Source organism: Stegostoma tigrinum, chromosome 42 (genome assembly GCF_030684315.1).
Source record: "Stegostoma tigrinum isolate sSteTig4 chromosome 42, sSteTig4.hap1, whole genome shotgun sequence".
Classification (NCBI taxonomy): Eukaryota; Metazoa; Chordata; class Chondrichthyes; order Orectolobiformes; family Stegostomatidae; genus Stegostoma; species Stegostoma tigrinum.
The window spans coordinates 16067535-16091436 of NC_081395.1; the positions used below are offsets into that span (position 1 = coordinate 16067535).

Consider the following 23902-nt stretch of genomic DNA (forward strand, 5'->3'; position numbering starts at 1 on the left):
TGAAAGGTCTTTCTCCAGTGCAATCATGTTGGTGTGCGAGCAATAGCAATGCTCGAGTGAACCCCTTCCCGCACTGAGAGCGGGTGAATGACTTCTCCGCAGTGTGAATTCACTGGTATTCAATGAGTTGCAAAGATCATCAACCTAGTCTCACAGTGAGTGCACCTGAACGGCCACTTGTCAGTGTGAGCATGTTGATGTTGAAACACACCTCCAGAGCTTTTATATCTGTTCTCGTAGTCTGGGCATTTAAAAGGTCTCTCAGTGTGAGCATATTGATGGGACATCAGATCACTGGAACTTTTAAAATGCTTCCTGCAGGTTGGGAATTGAAAGGGTTTCCCCCCAGTGCGAGCACGATGATGGAGCATCAATTCCCCGTAGCTTTTATAACGCCTCCCACAGTCCAAGCATTGAAAAAGGTCTCTCCCCAGTGTGAATTCGCCTGTGTATTGAGAGGTCAGTTAGCTGAGTGAATCCCTTGCTACACTCAGAGCGGATGAACGGCCTTTCCCCAGTGAGTTTGCTGGTGTACAGTGTGTTGAGATGATCTCTTGAACCCAGTCCTACATTCAGAGCACCCGAACAGTCTCTCGGTGTGAACAAGTTGATGGTGCATCAGATTGCTGGAACTTTTATAGCACTTCCTGCAGTCTGAGCATTTAAAAGTCTCTCTCCAATATGAACTTGCTGCTGTTTTAGCAGTTGGGATGAACAAGTAAATCCTTCCCCACACTGACAGCAGGTGAATGCTCTCTCACCCGTGTGAATACGCTGATGGATCAATAGATGGGATAATGGAGTGAATTCCTTCCCACACATGGAGCTGACAAATGGCCTGTCCCCAGTATGAGTGCGTTGATGAGTTTCCAGCTCAGATGAGTAACTGAATTCATCCTCAGTGCCCACACTTCCATGGTTTCTACCCCGTTTGACTCTGCCAGTAAAACTCTGTTTCCCACTATGCTTAAAATTCAATTTTATTCAGGTCCTGACAGTTGATTCCCAGCTACAAATTCTCGTCTTCTAATACTCTGTAAAATATATTTAAAACAGACAAAATGAGTGAGCAAATTCACAAAAACAAAAAGGCAGGTTGTGAAATGGAGCTGAATAAGTCTGGCAATTTGTAGAATTGGCACAGAAGAAACATTGATCATGAAAGCTGTTGGATTGATATAAAATCCAACTGGTTCACTAAAGTCCTTTTGAAGTGAACTTGCCACCCAGTTTGGACCTACACAAGACTCCATTCTCTATGGCAGCAGAGAGAGAGAGAGAGATATGACATCACAGTGAGGGATTTTATTGTGTACAACTCTGCTTTTTCAGAATCTCCTAAACCCTCAAACTGCACTACATTATAAAGGACTAGGATAGTCATGGCTGTGAAGATCATTCCTTTAAGCCCCTACACCAAGTTACATACTGTTCTGACTTGTCTCTCATCGAGTATTGGAAATTTCCAGTACTAGAAATTTACTTCATTTAAATGTTGGGTGAACTGAAATAATCGTCTTCACACCCCACTACAGACTCCAATCCCCAACAACCAGCTCCATCCTCCCTTGTCTGAGATTGAACCAGAGTGCATAGCATTTCAATTCAAATTCGGGTGCATAATTCTTTGAAGTTTATGACACAGGTAGTCAGGGTAGTTAAATCATTTAGCACTCTTGTATTCATTGCTCTGACCTTTGAGGTCAGGAGTTGGGATTTTATATGGAGGTTGTACAGGATGTTGTTGAGGCCTCTTTTGGAGTACTGTGTCTAGTTGTCTCCCTAATATAGGAAGGATATTTTTAAGCTGGTGCAGGTTCAGAAGAGATGTACCAAGATGTTGCTGAGAATGGAGAGTTTGAGTTATAGGGAGAGGCTGGATAGTCTGGGACATTTTTCACTGGTGCATGGGAGGTTGAGAGTGACATCAGAGGTTTATAAAATTATGTGTGGTATAGGAAAGGTGAATGGCAGGTGTCTCTTATCTCGGGTGGGGGATTTCAGTGGGAGGCATATTTTTAAGGTGAGAGGAGAAAGATTTTAAAAAGAGACTTTCTTTTGAAAAAAAAGAGTGGTTTGTGTGTGAAATGAACTTCTAGAGGAAGTGGCAGATGCAGGTACACTTGCAACATTTAAAAACCATTTGGATAAGTACATAAATAGGAGACACGTGGAGGGTTGCAGGCCAAGCACAGGCAGGTGGAATTGGTATAATTTGGGATTTATGGTTAGCATGAACTGGTTGGACTGAAGGATCTGTTTCCATACTGTATGGCTGTATAAGCTTGAACCACATATATTCATCATCACCAAGACCATCTCTTCCAACCTCAGTACTGTTGCCCAACCGTCTCCGGTCTCATCTCATCTCGTTTTCTGCTGAAACTCTCATCCACTCCTTCGTCACCTCTCAACATCACAAATCTAACATACCGCTGGTTGGTCTTGCACGATCTACCTCCCTGTCATTTTGCGATCATTTAAAACCCTGCTGCCCACGTGCTTCCTCACACCAAGCCTTGCAAGCTTATCACCCTTATTCACTAATTGACAAACACTCTAGGTTCAATGGTCCCATCTCTCCCTATCGCTATAATCTCCAAATGCACTTGGGATGTCCAAGGGACACAAGGTTATGGGGTCAGTGCTGGAAAATGGGATTCAAATGGTTCATTGGTTGTCTTTGACCGGTGCAGAAATGATGGACTTGGACTTCTTCTGTGCCAAAGATCTCTGTGATTCTAAAATACAAAGAACTGATGCCCAAGTCAGAGTCAATATAGCATGGAGCTGGAGGAACACAGCAGGTGCTTCCAGCTCCATACTGTGTGAACTCCCTGTACTCCTAGCTCCTTGAACAAAAGCCAAATGAGAGTACCTTCACCACATGGGCTGGAGCGATTCAAGAAGGTGACACATCATCTACCTCTCAAGGCACAGTAGATAGACAATATCTTTTGGTGTCTGTGGAAACAGAAACAAATTTCACTGTCAGCGTAACAAGTTCTGGGGACCTATATTCAATTCAGTTAGTCATTTCATTTTCTTAAATTCTTTCCTGTGGATACACTCCTGCCTACTGCTTTGAAATTTCACATTTCCTCTCATGGACTAACCTATTTCACTTGCTTAATCTTTTAGTAAGGTTCTGAAGCACCTTCTGCACCTGTCTCTGCTTCTATTTTACGGCTCGGGGCTACTACAGCCAACCTGTGATAGGTTCTAGGCCCGAAACGTTAGCTTTCCTGCTCCTAAGATGCTGCTTGGCCTGCTGTGTTCATCCAGCTCCACACCTTGCTATCTCAGATTCTCCAGCATCTGCAGTTCCTATTATCTCCAATAGGCAGAAAGGGTGGGATTGGAGGACCAAGTGTGCATGCTGCAACTCCAATCAGTCAGAGTGAACGAGGTGATGGGTCCGGCCTCCACCTCTTGAACAAACCCGTGAATGAGGAGGCGGGGCCATGGCTGTGACTGGAACATGTGCCGTTCAGGGGCTCGAGTCGAAACATTCAGGCCAGGGATAATGTGAACTGCAGATGCTGGAGAATCCAAGACAACAAAGTGTGAAGCTGGATGAACACAGCAGGCCAAGCAGCATCTCAGGAGCACAAAAGCTGACGTTTCGAGCCTAGACCCTTCATCAGAGAGGGGGATGGGGAGAGGGAACTGGAATAAATAGGGAGAGACGGGGAGGCGGACCGAAGATGGATAGAGGAGAAGATAGGTTAAGAGGAGAGTGTAGGTGGGGAGGGGATAGGTGAGGCGTGGAGGCGAAGGCAGCAGAAAAACTGCTCGATGTCCAAACGTGACTGGTATTCATTGATGTGTGGGTGGAGGGGGACAAAGATTTGCCCCTTGCTTAGGACTGACCGTTCGTCCTCAGTCAGGGGGAGGTCTGGGGGGATGGTGAAGATTCGGCAGTGCTCAGTGTGACTGTCTTCTCTGGGGTTGCTGGCTGTGGAGGATGTGGGCGGAAAAACAGGAGAGGTCCTTTGCAGGTCTGGGAGAGGGAGTTTCTGAGCTGGGGCAGGCTGGATTGCAGTGCCTGGAGATGCCGGCGCATGACTGCGAGTGTCTGTTTCAGGACTCGCAGGGAGAAATGTTGCTGAAGGGTCTCAATGTTCTGGATGTAGAGGTGGTCATGATAGGGGAAAAATTGGGAAGGCTTGAATGTAGACAGTAGTCCATTGGGGATGATCTGGTTCCGTAGGTAGTGCTGAGGAAGGTGATGTGACTGTGGTACCTGGTTTGTTCAGGACATGGTCGAGCAGTTTCAAGGCCGAGAGGCTTTCTGTCCAGAGATAGTAGGAACTGCAGATGCTGGAGGATCTGAGAAAGCAAGGTGTAGAGCTGGATGAACACAGCAGGCCAAGCAGTATCAGAGGAGCAGGAAAGCTGACATTTCGGGTCTGGACTCTTTCCACCTTGTTATCTCTGGCTTTCTGTCCACTCCTTTTTCAGCACATGCAGTAGGAAGCATTTCCAGATGGTGAGCGCAAATCAAACATCACCTCTGAGTGATTCCATTGTCCACAACCTCTATCATTGGCTTTTCACCATGCAAGGAGCAAGTTTATTTTTTGAATGCGTGGGAAATTATGTCAAAATATTTGTCACTGGAAAAGCCGCGAGAGATTCAAAATTTTCAGGTCACCACACCTGGGGAAAGGAGAGACTGATTTGATCTGATTTATTATTGGCACAGGTACTGAGAATATAGTGAAAAGTAAAAACCGAAAGAACCGTGGATGCTGTAAATCAGGGACAAAAACAGAAGTTGCTGGAAAAGCTCAGCAGGTCTGGCAGCGTCTGTGAAGAAAAAAAATCAGAGTTAATGTTTCCGGTTCGGCAACCCTTCCTCAGAACTCAAGTGATGAAGGGTCACCGGACCGAAATGTTAACTCTGATATTTTCTTCATGGATGCTGCCATACAGTAAAGTGTTTTGTGTGCTATACAAACAAGTCATACCTTACGTAAGTACATCAGGATAATAGAACAGTTAAAGAGAACGTACATAGAAAGATCAACTTTAATATAGAAGTCACATGACACCAGGTTTTTTGTAGTTATCCCTCTGCCTCATTTAATTGGATTATAGGTCACCCCTTGGCTTGCGATTCAGCTGTTGACACTTTACTCACAGGCTAACACTTCGGATCACCTGCAGGGACTTATTCAGCACTCCACTCACACCATTTGTACAGTCTTTTGATCTCTCGGGCACTTGATCTCTCTCTGCTCATAAATTCTGTGTGATTTTTCTCTCACTTTACCTGACGAAGGGGCTACACTCCAAAAGCTTGTAATTTCAGATAAACCTGTTGGACTATAACCTGGTGTCATGTGATTTCTGACTTTGTCCAACCCAGTTCAATATCAGCACTTCCACATTGATTCTGATATATGACAGGTCTGCTCTTAAATCTGATAAAAGCAGGGAAGAAGCTATTCTTTAATCTGCTGGTATATGTTTTCAAACTTTTGTACCTTCTGCACAATGGAAGGGGGTGGAAAAGAATACAACGAGGGTGGGAGGAGTCTTTGCTTATGTTGGCTGCTTTCCAGAGGCAGCGGGAATTATAGATGGAGTCATTGGTACGATGGCTGGCTTGTGTGATGGATTGGGCTGCATTCACAGCTCGCTGCAATTACTGTCTTTGGCAGTGCAGTTGCCATGATATCCTGAATTAATCTAGTCCCATTTGCCAGCATTTGGCCCATAACCCTCTAAATCCTTCTCAGTCATATAACCATCCAGATCCCTTTTAAATGCAATTATTCCAGCCTCCACCACTTCCTCTGGCAACAACATCCTCTGCATGAAAGGTTACCTGTTAAGTCTCCTTTAAATCTTTCCTCTCTCACCCTAAACCTAATCTTAGATTCCATTACCCTGGGGAAAAGACTTTAGCTGTTCATGTCCGGTATGATTTTATAAACTTCTATAAGGTCACCCTTTAGCCTCTGATGCTACAGAGGAAATAGCCCCAGCCTACTCTCCCTTTAGCTCAAAATGTCCAACCCTGGCAACATTCTTGTAAATCTTTTCTGAACCCTTTCAAGTTTCACAACATCCTTCCTATAGCAGGGAGACCAGAATTGAACACAGTATTCCAAAAGTGGCCTAAGCAATGTCCTGCCCTGCCGCAACATTACCTCTCAACTCCCATACTCAATGCACTGACCAATAAAGGCAAGCATACCAATGCCTTATTCACTATCCTGTTTACCTGTGACTCCACTTTCGAGGACTTGTGAAGCTGCACTCTGAGGTCTCTTTGTTCAGCAACACTCCCAAGACCTGACCGTTAAGTCCTGCTCTGATTTGCTTTTCCAAAATGCAGCATCTCTCATTACTGTAAATTAACTTCTGTCTGCCAGTCCTCTGCCCATCTGATCAAGGTCCAGTTGCACTCTGGGTTTAGGAACAGGTAGATGGGGTGGTTAAGAAAGCATTTAGCATGCTTACCTTCATTGTTCAGATCTTTGAGTATAGGAGTTGAGACGTGATGGTGAGGTCATACAGGACATTGGCAAGGGACTCTTCTGGAGTTCTGTGTTTAGTTCTGGTCGCCCTGTTACAGGAAGGATATCGTTAAGCTGGAGAGGTTCAAAAGAAATTGACTAGAAATGCCTGGCATGGAGGGTTTGGTTTTAAGGTGAGGTTGGATAGGCTAAGACCTTTTTAACTGAGAGTGGAGCAAGTTGAGGGGTGAGCATCCAGAAGTTTATAAAATCATGAGGGATACAGATAAGGTCGCCTAGGGCAGGCAACTTCAAGACTAGGTGACAAGTTTTTAAGGTGAGAGGAGAAAGATTTGAAAAGGACATGAGGGGAAATTTTTTTAAAGTAAAGAGTGATTTGTATCTGGAATGAACTTCCAGAGGAAGTGGTTGATGTGGGTGTAGTTACAGTATTTACAAGACATTTGGATAATTACATGATTAAGAGTTGTTTGGAGGGATATGGGCTAAGTGCAGACAGGTGGGACCAGTTTCGTTTGGGATTATGGTCAGCATGGATTGGTTGGACCAAAGGGACTCTCTTCGTGCTGTATGACACTGAGTAGGCTGTTTACTCCCTCGAGCCTGCACCACCATCATTGCTGATTTGATTGTAGCCTTGATCCTCTTTCCTAGTTATCCCTGACACAGTTTGACTCCCTTAAACATATTCAATGACTCTGTCTCCACCACCCTGGGAAAGTAATTCCAAAGACTCATGATGCTCTGAGAGCAAAGGAAACCTCATCTTAAAAGGATACCACTTATTTTTAAATTGTGAATGTTTCTAGACACCTCCACAAGGGGAAATGTCCTCTCATCTTCCACATCTGCTCAGGATCTTACATGTTTCAGTAAGATCACCTCATTCTCCACTGTATTACTGGCACAATTTGTACAACATTTTCTCAGGAGGTAGCCCCTGATCCTTGGAATCAGTTGTGTGAATCTTCTATGAATTGCTTCTAAATAGGAAGTCTGGTACTGTATTGTACTATTGTACTGCGATCTTACCAGATCAACCAGCCCTGCACAACTGCAGCAAAACATCCCTACTTTATATTCAATCCACACCTATAAAACACAACAACATTTCTAATCACCTGGACCATCTCTGGTTCCCCTCTCTCCTTCTAGGACACCTCTATCTCCATTTCTGGCATCCACCTGGAAACCGATATCCATTTCAGGCCTACCAACTCCCACAGCTACCTAGAATGCACCTCCTCTCACCCACCTTCCTGCAAAAAGGCCATCCCCTATTCCCAATTCCTTCGCCTCCACTGCATCTGCTCTCAAGATGAGGCATTCCATTCCCGGACGTCCCAGATGTCCTGGTTTTTCAAGGGCCGCAACTTCCCCTCCACAGTGGTTGAAAACACCCTCAACCGTCTCTCTCACGTTTCCCGCCACTCATCCCTCATCCCTCACACCCCCTACGCACAATAACGACTAAAACAGGATCCCCCTTATCCTCGCATACCACCCCACTAACCTCCAGATCCAACACATCATCCTCTGACACTTCCACCATCTGCAATCTGACCCCACTAACGAAGACATTTTTCCCTCCCCACCCTTGTCTGCTTTCCAGAGGGACCACTCTCCCCGTGACTCCCTTGTCCGCTCCATACTTCCTACCAGCCCCGGCACTTTTCCCTGCAACTGCAGCAAGTGCTACACTTGCCCCCTCACCCCCATTCCAGGCCCCAAGATCACTTTCCACATCAAACAGATGTTCACCTGCACATCCACTAATGTGGTATACTGCATCAACTGTACCCGTATGGCCTCCTCTACAGCAGGGAAACAAAGCAGAGGCTTGGGGACTACTTTGTGGAACACCTACACTCGGTTAGCAACAAACAACTACACTTCCAAGTTGCAAACCATTTCAACTACCCCTCTCACTCATTGGACAACATATCCATCCTGGGCCTCCTGCATTGCCATAACGATGCCACCCGCAGGTTTCAGGAACAGCATCTCATATTTCACCTGGGAACCCTGCAGCCCAATGGTACCAATGTGGACTTCACAAGCTTCAAGAACCTCCCTCCCCCAAACGCATTCCAAAACCAGCCCAGCTCGTCCCTGTCTCCCTAAATGTTCCTCCCACCTCAAGCCCCAGCCCCAGCCCCATCTCATACCCACTAGCTTCATCCCGCCTCCTTGACCTGTCTGTCCTCCATGGACCGACCTATCCCCTCCCTAACTCCCCACCTACATTCACTTTTACTGGCTCCAACCCCACCTCTTTGACCTGTCTGCCTCCTATCCACCTATCTTCTCCTTTATCCGTCTTCTATCTACCACCCCCTCTCTCCCTATTTATTTCAGAAGCCCCTTCTCCTCCCCCATTTCTGAAGAAGGATCTCGACCCAACATGTCAGCTTTCCTGCTCGGCCTGCTGTGTTCATCCAGCTCTCCACCTTTTTATCTCTAACATTTCTAATCGTTTTGTGTGGCTGCAGGGATCAGATTTCATTCCCTAAAGGAAATTGGGGAATGAGACTAGTTTATGACAGTCAATTAGTCTTTTATGTGACTAGCTTTCAGTTCCAGGTATTTTTTAATAACTTGCTGTCGTGGGAATTGACCAAGACCAGTCCAATGACAATTCCTCGACATCAGTGCCTTCCTTTCATACTCTAATTTATCATATTTTTCTTGAGTAGTTTTGCTGTTTTCAATAATCTGTACAATCTTCTGACCTATCTTTTGTTTCCTGCTTTTATTTGAATATTTATGCAGGCCTTAAATGCAATATATTTTGCAAATTGCTTTCACAATATGCTGTGGCCCCCCCACCCCCAATCTATCACCCCCAGTACTTCTGTCCGTGCACATTCTTTTCACCTGAATCTTTACGCATATCCTGTTTTGTTCTCTACCCTTCTTCCAAAATGCATCATCTCACCAGGAATGTTACATTCCCTGAATTTAGAAGATGATGGGCTGATTTGGTCTAAATATTCTGTTTGTTAATTGAACCTGGTCAAGTAGATAAAGAGGAAGAATTCCACTGGGTAGGGAATCCAGTATGGATAATGATCTAAAAGTTCAAGTCAGACCTTTTGGGAGTGAAATTAGGAAATTTCCTCGAGTTAAAGTTGGTCAAAGTTTAGGCTGATTTCTCTCAGTCCGTGCTTAATAAATGTAAAATTTTAATCCGACATTGATCGATGTTTGTTCGTGAAATGAATTAAGAGATATAGACCCTTGGGTAGTGTTTTAGAACAGAGAGACCTGGAGATTCAGATATGTAATTCTTTGAAGTTTGCATCATATAGATAGGGCAGTTAAGAAGGCATTTAGCATGTTTGCCTTCATTGCTCAAACCTTTTGTGTATAGAAGTTGGAAATGTTATGTTGCGGTTATACAGACGTTGATAAGGCCTCTTCTGGAGTGTCCAGTTCTGGTCTCCCAGTTATAGGAAGGATACTATTAAACTGGAGAGAGTTCAGAAAGGATTTACCAAGATGTTGCCGGGAATGGAGGGTTTCAGTTGCAGGGAGAAGCTGGGACTTTCTTCACTGGAGCCTAGGAAGTTGAGACGTGGCCTTATGGAGATAGATAAGGTGAATTCCATGTGTCTTTTCCCTAGGGTGGGTGATTTCAAGACTAGAGGGCACACTTTCAAGGTGAGAGGAGAAATATTTGTAAAAGATATGAGGGGCAATTTATTTTTTACAAAACGTGTGGTTCATGTTCGGATGAACTTCCAGAGGAAGTGGTGGATGCAGCTACAGTTACAACATCTAAAAGACATTTGGATAAATACATGAATAAGAAGGGTTTGGAAACTGAAACTGCTAAACTCCACACTGAATCCGGAAGGTTGTAAAATGCTGAACTGGAAGGTAAGCTAACAAGATGTAGAGCTGGTTGAACACAGCAGACCAAGTAGCATCAGAGGATCAGGAAAGCTCTCATTTCGGGTTGAGACCTTCTTCCTTTTGATGGCAGAAGTGTTGGATCCGGAAGTTGGTGGGATGGTATGTGAGGTTGTGGGAGATTCTGTTTTCATTGTTATTATGGGGAGAGGGGCATGAGGGATGAATTGCAGGAAATGTGAGAGACACGGTGGAGGGTGTTTTCAACCACTGTGGAGGGGAAGTTGCGGTTCTTGAAGAACCAGGACATCTGGGACATCTGGGAGTTGAATGCCTCATCTCGGGAGCAGATGTGGCAGAGGCGAATGAATTGGGAATAGGGGATGGCCTTTTTGCAGGAAGGTGGGTGGGAGGAGGTGCATTCTAGGTCGCTGTGGGTGTCAGTAGGCTCAAAATGGATATCGGTTTCCAGGTGGTTGCCAGAGATGGAAACAGATGCCCAGGAAGGAGAGTGAGGTATCAGAGATGGCCCAGGTGAACTTAAGGATGGGGTGGATGATGTTAGTGAAGTGGATGAACTGTTTGAGCTCCTTGTAGGAGCACGAGGTGGCGCCGATACGGTCATTGATGTAATAGAGGAAGAGGTGGGGGATAGGGCCAGCGTAGCTTTGGAAGAGGGATCATTCCATGTATCCTACAAGAGGCAGCATAGCTTGGGCCCATGTGGGTACCCATGGCCACCCCCTTTGTCTGTAGAGATTGGGAGGAATTGAAGGAGAAGTTGTTAAGGGTGAGGATGAGTTCAGCTAAGTGATGATGGTGTTTGTGGAGGGGGACTGATCCGGCCTGTGGGACAGGAAGAAGCGGAGGGCCTTTACACCATCTGCATGGGGAATGCAGGTGTATAGGGTATAGGGACGTCCATGGTAAAGATGAGGTGTTGAGGACCAGGGAATCGGAAGTTTTAGAGGAGGTGGAGGGCATGAGTGGTTTCATGGACGTAGGTTGGGAGTACCTGGACTGAGGGGGAGAAAATGGAGTCGAGATAAGTGGAGATGACTTTGGTGGGGCAGGAGCAGTCGGAAACAATGAGACGACCAGGGCAGTCAGGTTTGTGGATTTTGGGAAGGAGGTAGAAATGGGCGGTATGGAGTTGGGGAACAATGAGGTTGGAGGCTGTGGGTGGGAGGTCACCTGATGTGATGAGGTTGTGGATAGTTTTGGAGATGATTTTGGTGGTCGGGAGTGGGGTCATGATCAAGGAGGTGGTAGGAGGAGGTGTGAGAAAACTGGAGTCTGGCCTCAATGATGTAGAGGTCAGTGCGCTATATTACAAATATGCTATCCTTGTCCATGGGTTTTATAGTGAGGTTGGTATGGGAGTGGAGAGCTGCACATTCTGTAGGGGAGAGGTTGGAGTGGGTGAGAAAGGTGGAGAGATTGAGGCGATTGATGTCTCTACGGCAGTTGGAGATAAAGAGGTCGAGGGAGGGTAGGAGGCCTTGGGTTGGCCTCCAGGAGGAGGGGTTTGTTGGGGGTTGGAGAAGGGGTCAGTACAGGAAGGGTTAGGCTCAAGATTAAAGTAGTAAGCGTGGAGGTGGAGGCAGAAGAAGGGTCTAGGCCCAAAACGTCTGCTTTCCGGCACCTCTGCTGCTTGGCCTGCTGTGTTCATCCAGCTCTACACCTTCTTATCTCAGATTCCCAGCATTGGCAGTGCCTACTATCTCTGGAAGATGAGCTGCTGTCCTCAAGCCCCCATTGAGCTTCACTGGTACAGTGCAGGAGGCTGAGGTCAGCGGGGGATTGAGGTGGAAAGTTAAAGTGGCAAGTGATTGGAAGCTTAGAGGCAGCTTGCAGTCTGACTGAAGGTTGTACCACAAAGTTTTTTGCTGTTCCCAATACCACAAGTTCTAAACAGCAAAAGGTAACTCACTGCCTGAGTTTATCTCTGAAAATCTTAGCATCAGCGCCAGGAAAGTTTTCTTTTATTTTGGAATGTAAGGGGTACAAAACAAAGGAAACTGCCAGAATATTAAGCTCTCTTCCAGATACAGGGTGTTTTTTTATATCAGCAGAAATAAACCCCAATCCTCAAGATTGGAAGTAATTCAGTCCTGGATGTCATTAACAACAGAATCGAAGGACAGCAGTCACTGGTGAGCTCTCTGCATTTTCAGCAGATCAGATAATGCATCAAACCCCTCTCAGATGCATGGTGCATGTGAACAGTCTTGCTCCAGTGTGAACCCACTTATGTTTCTTGTGTAAGTGATGTTTTTACCTGTGCACCAGCTGCTCTTGTCCTTCTGGCCGGTGTCGATCGTGGGTTTGGAGATTAGAGCGATACAGCATGGAAACAGACCCTTCAGTCCAACCTGTCCATGTCAAACATAATCCCAAACCAAAACTAATCCCACCTACCCATGCTTGGCCCATATTCCTCCAATCCTGTCCTATTCACAAACTTACCTAAGTGTCTTTTAAACATTGTAACTTCCTCAGGACATTCATTTCACAAGCAAACCACCCACTGTAAAAAACAGAAATTGCCCCTCCATGTCGTTTTTAAAATATTTCTCTCTCACCTTAAAGATATGCCGCCTAGTGTTGTAATTCCCCCATCCTAGGGAAAAGACACCTACTGTTAACCCTATCTACACGCCTCATGATTTTATAAACCTCTGTAAGGTCATTTCTGAATCTCCTGTGCTTCATTGAGGAAAGTCCCAGCCTATCTAGCCTTTTCTTATAATTCAAACCTTCCATATCCAACAATATCCTGGTAAATCTGTTCTGGATCTTCTTCAGCTTCTTAATATCCTTCCCATAATTGGGCAACCAGAACTGGACACAGTACAATAGAAGAGGCCTCACCAATGTGACTTCCCAATTCCTATACCCAAAGAACTGAGCAATGAAGACAAGTGTGCTAAATGCCTTTTTAACCACTTGTCTATATGTGACACAAATTTCAAAAAATTATGTGCCTGAATCCCTCGGTCCCTCTGTTCTACAACACTATCCAAGGCCTTACTATTAGATGCACAGTGGCCGTGAACAGTCCCTCTTCAGTGTGAACCCACTTCTCTTTCTTTACAGAAATTGTAAACACTTACGCTTCTGTGCAAGAGATTTTTTTTTCCCTGGGCACCAGTTGCTGTTGCCCTTCTGGCCGTTGTGGGTTGTGGGTTGTGGGTTTGGGCGATTCTGTCAAAGATCTGGTTGAGTTCCATTTGGTGAAGTCCATTTCCTTTTTCTGTTCCTCTAACACATTCTCCTCTATGGTTACCAGCATGTTTCATTGCTGAAGGATGTTAATGATCCAGTTCATGTTTTGTGATAACTCAGTAGCTTTTATGCTCATTGTTTCCTGTTTCAAATTCATTTTCCAGGGAATTTTAAAGGGAGGGTTTACAAATGGAAAGCTTGAACCAAACATCAGATCAAAACCTGAGAGATAAGCTCAGTTCATCAGATGAATATCATCGGCCTTTGAACGTGGAAGGAGAAAGCACTGTTCACAGTGAAGAGAAACTGTACATTTGTTCTGTGTGTGGACAAGGTTTCAGCCAGCCATCTGACCTGGCAAAACATCAGTGTGCTCACAACAGGGAGAAACCGTGGAAATGTGGGGACTGTGGGAAGGGATTCAATTGCCCATCTGACCTGGAAACTCATTGGCGCAGTCACACTGGGGAGAGACCGTTCACCTGCCCTGAGTGTGGGAAGGGGTTCACTCAGTCATCTGACCTGCTGAGACACCAACGAGTTCACACTGGGAAAAGGCCATTCACCTGTACAGAGTGTGGGAAGGGATTCTCTCAGTCATCCCACCTTCTGACACATCAGCGAATTCACACAGGGGAGAGGCCATTCACTTGCCCTGAGTGTGGGCAGGGATTTACTCAGCTATCGACCCTGCTGAGACACCAGCGAATTCACACCGGCGAGAGGCCTTTCACCTGCCCCAAGTGTGGGAAGGGATTCACTGAGTCATCCCATCTGTTGACACACCAGCGAGTTCACACTGGGGAGAGGCCTTTCACCTGCACAGTGTGTGGGAAAGGTTTCATTCGGTCATCTACCCTCCTGATACACCAGCGAGTTCACAACGGGGAGAGACCATTCACTTGCTCCAAGTGTGGGAAGGGATTCACAACCTCCTCTACCCTCCTGAATCACCAGCGCATTCACACCGGGGAGAGGCCATTCACTTGCTCCCAGTGCGAGAAGGGCTTCAGTCAGTTATCTAATCTGCTGGCACACCAGCGAGTTCACACTGGAGAGAGGCCATTCTCGTGCTCTGAATGCGGGAAAGGATTCACCACCTCTTCCACTTTGCTAAATCACCAGCGGGTTCACACTGGGGAGAGGCCGTTCACCTGCCCCGAGTGTGGGAAGGGATTCAGTCAGTCGTCCAACCTGCTGACACACCAGCGAGTTCACACTGGGGAACGGCCATTCATCTGCACCAAGTGTGGGAAGAGATTTGCTCGTTCATCCAACTTGCTAACACACCAGCGAATTCACGAGGAACCACAGTGATTGAAGTTTGCTGTTAATCACATTCAGGCTTGACCCATGTTCAATGGGCTTTAGTTCTGCTGAGATTAATAAACCCAACCTAACATGGGTGTTAATACTCTGTAAATTAAATAAATTACTTTTGTCTTACACATACACAAAATATATTGTCATCTTAATTTCTTGAATGCAAGATTGTTCCTTTTCAAGGGCCATCTGAGTCTCTGACCTTCCCTCCAACAAAATGTGCAAAGAGCTTATGGACCTTCTTTCTGGCTCAGATTGAGACAATTTGCTGCCTCTACTGCTTGCTGTCCCCTGCCACTGGGGCCAATCTGCCCCTGAAATTTTTGGAATTTCTTCTAATTTCCTTGAGGCAGGCTTCCTGTTGTCTCTGGTGGTCATGTAGTTAGTTGAAACACAGACACCCTTATTGGGAGCAGGGGTCTGCAGTGGTGGGGAGAGAGAGAGAGAGAAAAGTGTAGGTCCAGGCAGAGTTGTGGAGAAAGCTATGTCTGAATTGGTGAACCATCACTGCACTCTCTCAAGGGCAAGTATACAATTCCTTAGGCAGGGATACCAGATCTGCACACAACACTGCAGATGCAGTCACACCACTGTTCCAGCTATTTTCTAATCAATCTATTTAGAGAGTTCATTACACTGGAACAGATGGGACCTGAACCCAGGTCTTTTAGCTCAAAGGTAGGCACATTATCATTGTGTCACAACAGTTCCCTCACAAGTATTCTATACAGCTGAAGCTTCTTAGCTCCTGTACTCACGTTTGCTTGCCATAAAAGCCAATATGCCATTTGTTTCCAAATCTCTTGCTGCACTTACATGTGAGTTTCCAGTGAGACCCTTAAGTGGCTTTGGACTTTAATGCTCGCCAATCTCCTACCATTTAAGAAATAGCCTGCTTCCACACTGTAGGGATTCTATTCGAAGAGCATCCCACCACCACCACCCCCCGACCCCCCCACCCTATCTCTGTAACCCTGCATTTCCCATGGTTAATCCATTTAACCTACACATCTTTTGACTGTGGCAGACATGGGGAGAATGATCATTACTCCACTCAGACCATCACATTAGTGTGGAATCAAACCCAGGTCCCTGGTACTGTGAGCCACCATTCTGTCTACTGTGCACCTTCTACCACACCTTGCACACACCTCCACATTGCTGTGCTGTTGTCCACTCACTCAGCCTATTTAAATTGCCTTGAAGTCTTTGCATCCTCACAATGTACATTCTCACCAAGTTTGTATGACAATTCACATCCACATCCACATCCAGGTATTTTCCTAATCAACCTATCGAACGATATTATTACACATCTTTGGAGCTGGTAGGACTTGAACCACATCCACATCCAGGTATTTTCCTAATCAACCTATCGAACGATATTATTACACATCTTTGGAGCTGGTAGGACTTGAACCTGGGTCTTCTGGTTCAGATGTAAGGACACTACCTCAGCACCACAACAACCTTCACTCCCACATTCATCTATCTTTCTTATATATCTGGAAGTGCTGACACACACAACCAAATATTTCCACCACCAAACCACCTGTGGTAATTTTCACCACTACAATTAAATCACCCATGTTTTCCAACTGAATAATTTACATGGAAAGTAATGTTGATCACTAAAGATGAGGGAGAAGCATATCCAAACAATTAACATAGATAGTGAAGAGCTGAGTGGGGCTCATGCACTAATCCTTGCTGCACTTCATTCGCCTGCCATGTTGGGAATAACTCATTTATTGCTTCCCATCTGCATTATACCTGTTACAGCATGGAAGTAGACCCTTAGATCCAATTAGTCCATGCCGACTACGCTCCCAAACTAAACCAGTCCCACTTGCCTGTGTTTGGCCCATATCCAAATGTCTTTTTAAATTTTGTACTGGACCTGTATTCACCACTTCCTCTGGTAGTTCATTCCACACACTAATCACTCTTTAGCTTTGGACTCCCTTACCCTGGGAAAAAGACTTTGGCTATTTACTTATCATGCCCTTTATGATTTTTATAAACCTCCGTAAGGTTACCTCTTAGCCTCTGACACTCCAGGCAAAATAGTCCCAGCCTATTCAGCCTCTCCCTACAGCTCAAACCCTGCAACCCTGGCAACATCCTTGTAAATCAGCCTGATTACTGCAATCCCCTTCCTACATCTAATTTCTAAAAAATACAATGTCCTAAATTACTGCCTTGGTTGGTGACCTACAAACCACTATTATCAATGTCTGTTTTCATTTGCTGTTTCTTAGCTTCAGCCAGATGCAATGTACTTCACTTCTGATCAGAAATCCTGTCTCACGAATACACTGGGCAACCCCCCCCCCGCCACCCATCACTTATCAATGCTACCCTACTTTTTTTTAACCCATTTTCTAAATGTCAAATATCCATTAATATTCATTTCTCAGCCTGAGCACCCCACAGCCATGTGACAATTAAATCATACCCATTTACTCCTACTAGCACCATTCACCTATTTGATTCAAACTGTATGCATATTCAGATAGAATACTTTTTATACCAACTGAATTTCCTCTTAGATTTCCATCCCCCTGACTATCTAGTTTATACACTTCCCATATACTTTAGCAAATCTTTCCAGCAGGATATTAGTCCCAGTCCTGCTAAAGTGCAACTTGTCCTCTTTGTATAGTGTCCATCTGCCCCAGAATTCCAAAGGTCTCTATCTGCAGCATTTCCACCCGTATATTCATTCACTGTTCAGTGACTGCTTTAGTTTTTGTTTCTCTCTGCTCAAGACAGCTTCCAAGCAAAGTGTTATAAGAATACCGAACAGGCCAGATATTTTTTAGGATTTGGCTTGATAGACCACAAATTCAAGGAGCCAGAAAATGAGCAACCGGACTCGAGGATTAAATGGAAACAAAATAATCTTTACTATGCAAACTTAAAATATAAAACAAGCAGTTATGACAAAATAGGTACAGTGAATCAGTAAGATAATTATTCTAAACCATACACATTATTTATACATTAGTATTAACTTGAGGAAAATGTAAGTTAAACTGTGGTTGAGCAGCCTACGATAATTGGCCAGTGCAGTCAAGACAGATTCCACTCAGATCTTGGTAACACTAGGTCACCCAATTTAATTAAAGTTCTTGCCTCCTTCACAAGAAATTCCAAATCTTCACTTTTGAAAGTAACGTTGAAACACACTCGGAGCCACTTTGACTAGGACAAGCTGAAGGACTGTTCATGCCTTGGTCATTCAGTTGCTAACCAGACAATGGGTTCCCCAGGACTTCTGAGACTGTTCCTAAGTATCGATCAGCACAATTTCAGCTTTTATCAAATGTCTAGATTCAGTGAGTTGCTGATGTATTTCTGTAAGCTCCAACCTTTTTCAGCTGCAAATACTGCTGTGGGTTTCTTTTGTCCTGCTCCCAGCTACACCAAACAATCAATGGCTCCTGGGGCTTCTTTTTGATGTAACTGTTTTCCTTGGCATTGAGTTATCACTCCATGAGTCTTCTCCTAATTGCCTGAAGACACATTTTCTACCTCAGCACTCTCCCAGCTCCAAACTGCGATTAACTTCTCCCAGCTTCATGATGCGAATGCCCGCTCTGGGCTGAATTTAACCTGACATTCAAAGGTTGGTTGAACATATTTTATCTAACTTAGGCCAACACGTGCTGGACTGCCGTTGCTGCTGGCTTTGTAGATACCACATCACCAGCTAAGAATATGAAAGAAAGCTATGTAAAATATTTTTTAAAATATGGCTTTATAGAGTTATTATCGAGATATTAGAAAGAAGAGTTAACAAAGTGAACATTGGTCCTTTTCAATGTGAGTCTGGGGAATTAATATTGGAAAGTAGAAGTTGGCCGATGAATAGGTATTTTACATTGGTCTTCACTACAGAGGTTACAAGATCCCAGAAATAGTTTTAAGTTAGCAAACATAAAGGAGGTACTCAAGAAAAATGCAAATCACTAGGGAACTGAGCAAATTGTTGACATCGCAGGTTAACAAGGTATTGATCGATTTCATCCCAAATATGTGGCTGGGAAGTTGATGAGTGCTTCTAATTTTCCAAATTTCTGTTGATTTGAGGAGGTTCCATGAAATACAATGAATTTCTTTTTTCAAAATCAACATTAAACAGAACAAAGAAGCTCCAAGCCAGTTAAATATCTATCATAAGTAAGGTGTGAGAGCTGTTTGTTAAATAAATTATGGTAAGTCACAGAGAAAAGTCTAACATAGAGGGGCAGAGTCAACATGGTTATGTGAAATAAATTGTGTTGAATCAATTTGTAGAGAGCCTTTTAAACTCATAAGGGAAATTCACAATCTAATAAAGGACTTAGATGAAGGGACAAAAGGTGCAGTTGCTCCATTTGCTGACAAGCCAAAGATTGTTGGGGAAAATAGATTGTGAAGGGGATATGAGGAGGCTGAGAAGGGATAAACAAGGCAAGTGAGTGGGCAAAGACCTGGAAAATGGAGTATAATTTGGGAAAATGAGAAATTGTATTCAAAAACTTTGAAATAGTGAGATATTGCAGTGCTGTGAATTGGCAAGCCCTAGTGCATGAATTGCAGATGGACAGTATACAGTCACAGCAAGAAATTAAGGAAATTCAATGGAATAAAAGAATATTGAGGAGATTGAATTTCTTTCCAAATTCAAATCATTGACTGAGAGTGTTGCTGGCTAGGAACCATATAGCTGTGGATCTGGAGTCTCTGTGAGGCCACATCAGGCAAAGCTATCATAATTCTTTCCCTTAGTGAACCAAACAGGTGTTTATGGCAATCAGCAGTGTGTACATGGCTGCCATTAAGCTGGCTTGTTTATGCCTGATGATAAAAGTAAATGGTCGAATGTCAGATATACAGGTATTAGTGAAATCACATCTGGTCTAGTCATACAGCACAGAAACCTTCAGTCCAACTCATCTGCACCAATCAGACATCCTAATCTGATCTAGTCCATTTGCCAGCATTTGGCCCATATCCCTCTAAATCTTTTCTATTCTTATACCCATCCAGATGCTTTTAAATGTTGTAATTGTACCCACCTCCACTACTTCCTCTGGCAGCTTGTTCCTTACACACCACCGTCTGCGCGTAAAGGTTACCCCTCGGGTCTTGTTTAAGTCTTTCTTTCTCACATTAAACCAATGATCCTAGTTTTGGGTTCCCCTCCCTGCAAAAAAGTTCTTGGCTATTCACGCTATTCATGTTCCTCAAGAGTTTATAAAATTCTATACGGTCACCCCTCAACTTTTGATGTTCCAGGGAAAAAGTCCTAGTGTATTCAGCCTCTTCCTATAGCTCAAACCCTCCAATCCTGGCAACAGCCTTGTAAACTGTTTCTGCACCCTCTCAAAGTTTAACAACATCCTTTCTATAGAAGGGCAACCAGAATTGTTTGCAATATTCTAAAATAGGCCAATGTCCTGTTGTGTACAGCATTAGTCACATGATTTAGAGGAGGATGCAAGTGCATTGGGAGCAGCTCAGAGATTTACCAGACTAATACTTGGAGTGGGCAGGTTCTCTTATGAGAAATAGTTCTTCAAGCTGGAGGGTCACTGTTACAAAATAATAGGTTGCCCATTTCAAGAGATGAGGATTAATTTCTCTTAGAGAGTTGTGAATGCAATTCTCTTCATCAGAAGGCGGTGAACATATTTAAGGCAGAAGCAGAGGGTTTTAATAAGCAGCAGGGTTAAAACACATCAGAGGTAGGTGGAAATATACAGTAATCACTTCAGTTATAAGCTTATTGAATGCTGGAATGGGCTCAAAGGATCAAGTGGTCTACTCTTGCTTTTAATTCATGTTTGCATGTTCATATGAAAGTAATGAAAAACTCCTAACTCTAAATCCCAATTTCTTACAGCAAATCCCAACATTTTATCTGGGTTTCTTCTGGGAAACCCCTCAGCTCTATACCTCTTAACTATTAGGAAAGCTGTTACTAGCCATCCACAACAATTTGATAACTGGACCACTTACACTGAGCTAATTAGCTTTGCTTCACTTTGAACTGCTAACTAGTTTGTATCAAAACAGGAGGTTCTAGAACTGACGGTGCGCTGGCCTCTTCTTGACCAGAAACACACTCTCTTAAAGCACAATCTCTGGCATTTAAAAAGACGTGTGATTTAAAATAATTCACATTGTGTCTAAATTTACTAAATGATTTTTCTGTTTTAAGCCTTATTATCGCAGATATGCCAAAGAGATTAACTTATAACTCATCTGGCTCTGATTCTGAGGACGTTGACCACTAATCAATTCCTGACAATTTTCACTTGTCAGCCATTTCTCTTCATTCAACCTGGATTTCTGTCTGAGACTTTGCCTTCTTTTAATTTCCAAACTTCAACATTAAACGAGCACTTTTGTTGGAATCCTGACAGACTTTAGGGAAAGGAAGAAACTAGAGTCAATCTTTACTTGGAATAGATTTATTTAGAGTGGAACCTTACAGATATGTATAGCTTTAAATTAGGGGTGAGAGATATAGGACAGATGTCAGAGGTAGTTTCTTTACTCAGAGAGTAGTAAGGGAATGGAATGCTTTGCCTGCAATGGTAGTAGATTCGCCAACTTTAGGTACATTTAAGTTGTCATTGGACAAGCATATGGACGTACACGGAATAGTGTCGGTTAGATGGGCTTCAAATCGGTATGACAGGTCGGCACAACATCGAGGGCCGGAGGGCCTGTACTGTGCTGTAATGTTCTATATATCTCCTGACTTCACTCTACTCTGTCAGTAAGCGTCCTTTTATATGCATCCATGTAACCATCCAAGCAATGACATTCCACCAGTGTATACCTCACCTCAGTTGATACAACTAACACCCACAGGCAGTGAATTGAAAAAGGTTTCTACTTGGTGTGGCTACCATGGTGTCTGAGCAAGGTGGATGACTCACTGAAGCCCTTTCCACACACAAAACAAATGAATGGCCTCTCTCCAGTATGAGCACGCTTGTGTTTCCGCAGGCTGGATGAATCGATGAATCCCCTCCCACACTCTGAGCAGGTGAATGGCCTCTCTCCAGTGTGAATGCGTTGGTGTATCAGCAAGCTTGATGACTCAGTGAATCCTTTCCCACACACAGTGCAGGTGAATGGCCTCTCTCCAGTGTGAACTCGCTGGTGCCTCAGCAAACTGGTCGATCGAGTAAATTCCTTGCCACACACAGAGCAAGGGAATGGCTTCTCTCCAGTGTGAGCCATCTGGTGTCGCAACAGGCTTGATAACTGAGTGAATGCCTTCCCACACATGGAGCAGATGAATGGCCTCTCCCCAGTGTGAACACGCTGGTGTGTCAGCAGGTGGGATGACTGAGTAAATCCTTTCCCACACATGGAGCAGATGAATGGCCTCTCCCCAGTGTGAGCGCGCTGATGTGTCAGCAGATGGGATAAGTGAGCAAATCCCTTCCCACACTCGGAACAAGTCAACGGCCTCTCCCCAGAGTGAATTTGTTGATGTTTGCACAAGCTTGATGAATCAGTGAATCTCTTCCCACACTCAGAACAGTTGAATGGCCTCTCCCCGGTGTGAACTCGCTGGTGTTTCCGCAGGCTGGATGAATAGTTGAATCCCCTCCCACACTCAGTGCAGCTGAACAGGTTTTCCCCGTCATGTAATCGTTGGTGTCTCCGCAGGTTAGATGAAACAGTAAATTCCTTTCCACACATGGAGCAGATGAAAGGCCTCTCCCCAGTGTGAACTCGCTGGTGTCTCTGGAGACCGGATGAAGCACCAAAACGCTTCCCACACTCAGAGCAGGTAAATGGCCTCTCCCCAGTGTGAACCCATCCATGTGTCAGTAGGTCAGGTGCCTTTGTTAATACTTTCTCGCACTCAGAACCTGAGAATTGCTGCTCTCGAGTGTGAACCCGCTGGTGTAAATGCAAGTTGGATAACTGAGTGAATCCCTTCCCACACTCATAACAGCTGAATGGTCTCTCCCCAGTGTGACCACGTCGATGTGTTTCTAGCTGTGATGGTGCTTTGAATCCCCTCCCACAGTCCCCACATTTCCATGGTTTCTCTGTGGTGCTGGTGTCTTTGTGTCTCTCCAGGTTGGACTGTCAGTTGAAACCTTAACAACACACAGAAAGTGTATGGATTCACTCTGCTGTAAACACTGTGATGTTTTGTAAAGGGGTAGTAGGAACTGCAGATGCTGCAGAATCTGAGATAACAATGTGTACAGCTGGATGATCACAGCAGGCCAAGCAGCATCAGAGGAGCAGGAAGGCTGACATTTCGGGTAACTGGTTAAAGCCCTTTTCACAGTTGCTTCACTGGAACACTTTCACTTGAGAGGGCTTGGGAGTGTTTGTCTGTGTAGCTCACTGATTATACAGCCACACGGATGTTTAAAATATTTTGAAGAGAGAATATACAAACAGTTCTCCTTCCAAACTTAAAGACTGATGATAGTCAGGTCCCAATGAAGCAGTGACTCTATCAGATCTCCAGGTGACATTTGGTGTGAGATTTGTCTGTAAATCTTTCCCTTTGATGTTCTGTAAAATTAATGTACAAAAGTTATTACTGTCAGTACAGGACAAAAATTCACAGTATACAATTCTTGATCCTATTGAATATTCTTGCCTGTCTCATTCTCCAAGCTATAAGTCTCCATGCCATGTATGTTTTCTGAATTCTTAATCCCAGTACCTAGTATATGCCCTCCCAAATCTCCTGAATATGACAAATCAAGGAGATCAACAGATCCATGATTACCATCTCCAGCGCAATACTTGGAGATATGAACCTCATATTTATTGTACCAGACTGAAACTGTGTGCCACAGACCATATTGTATTAGTCATTTTGGAGGTACGTGAGAATTGTAAAGAATAACTTTATTAAGGCAATAAGTTGTCATGACCTGGAACTCTTTGTCTATACAGTTGGTGAAAGCAGAGATGATCAATGATTTCAAAGCAAAATTGCCCAGGTCATTAAATAATCTTGC

At 44.3% G+C, this 23902-nt stretch overlaps 2 protein-coding genes and 1 long non-coding RNA gene across 3 annotated transcripts in view; 1 reads left to right on the top strand and 2 right to left on the bottom strand.

The window, feature by feature from the left end:
* Nucleotides 1–23902, top strand: part of LOC125449419 (gastrula zinc finger protein XlCGF57.1-like) — a 97196-nt gene that overhangs the window by 10051 nt on the left and 63243 nt on the right. Inside the window, exon 2 of the mRNA XM_048525202.2 lies at nucleotides 13739–14870. Coding sequence (XP_048381159.1) covers nucleotides 13764–14870 — 1107 coding nt within the window. The 5' untranslated portion in view covers nucleotides 13739–13763. The remainder of the gene's footprint in view (nucleotides 1–13738; nucleotides 14871–23902) is intronic.
* LOC125449426 (uncharacterized) lies at nucleotides 991–6580 on the bottom strand. Its single transcript, XR_007246916.2, has 3 exons — nucleotides 6475–6580; nucleotides 2879–2964; nucleotides 991–1034 (listed from the first exon to the last, which is right to left on the bottom strand). It is a non-coding gene; the product is annotated as an uncharacterized LOC125449426 (long non-coding RNA).
* LOC125449420 (zinc finger protein 239-like) overlaps nucleotides 17783–23902 on the bottom strand; it is a 30375-nt gene continuing 24255 nt past the window's right edge. Inside the window, exon 3 of the mRNA XM_048525203.2 lies at nucleotides 17783–22974. Within this exon, the coding sequence (XP_048381160.2) occupies nucleotides 21789–22974 (1186 nt within the window). The 3' untranslated portion in view covers nucleotides 17783–21788. The remainder of the gene's footprint in view (nucleotides 22975–23902) is intronic.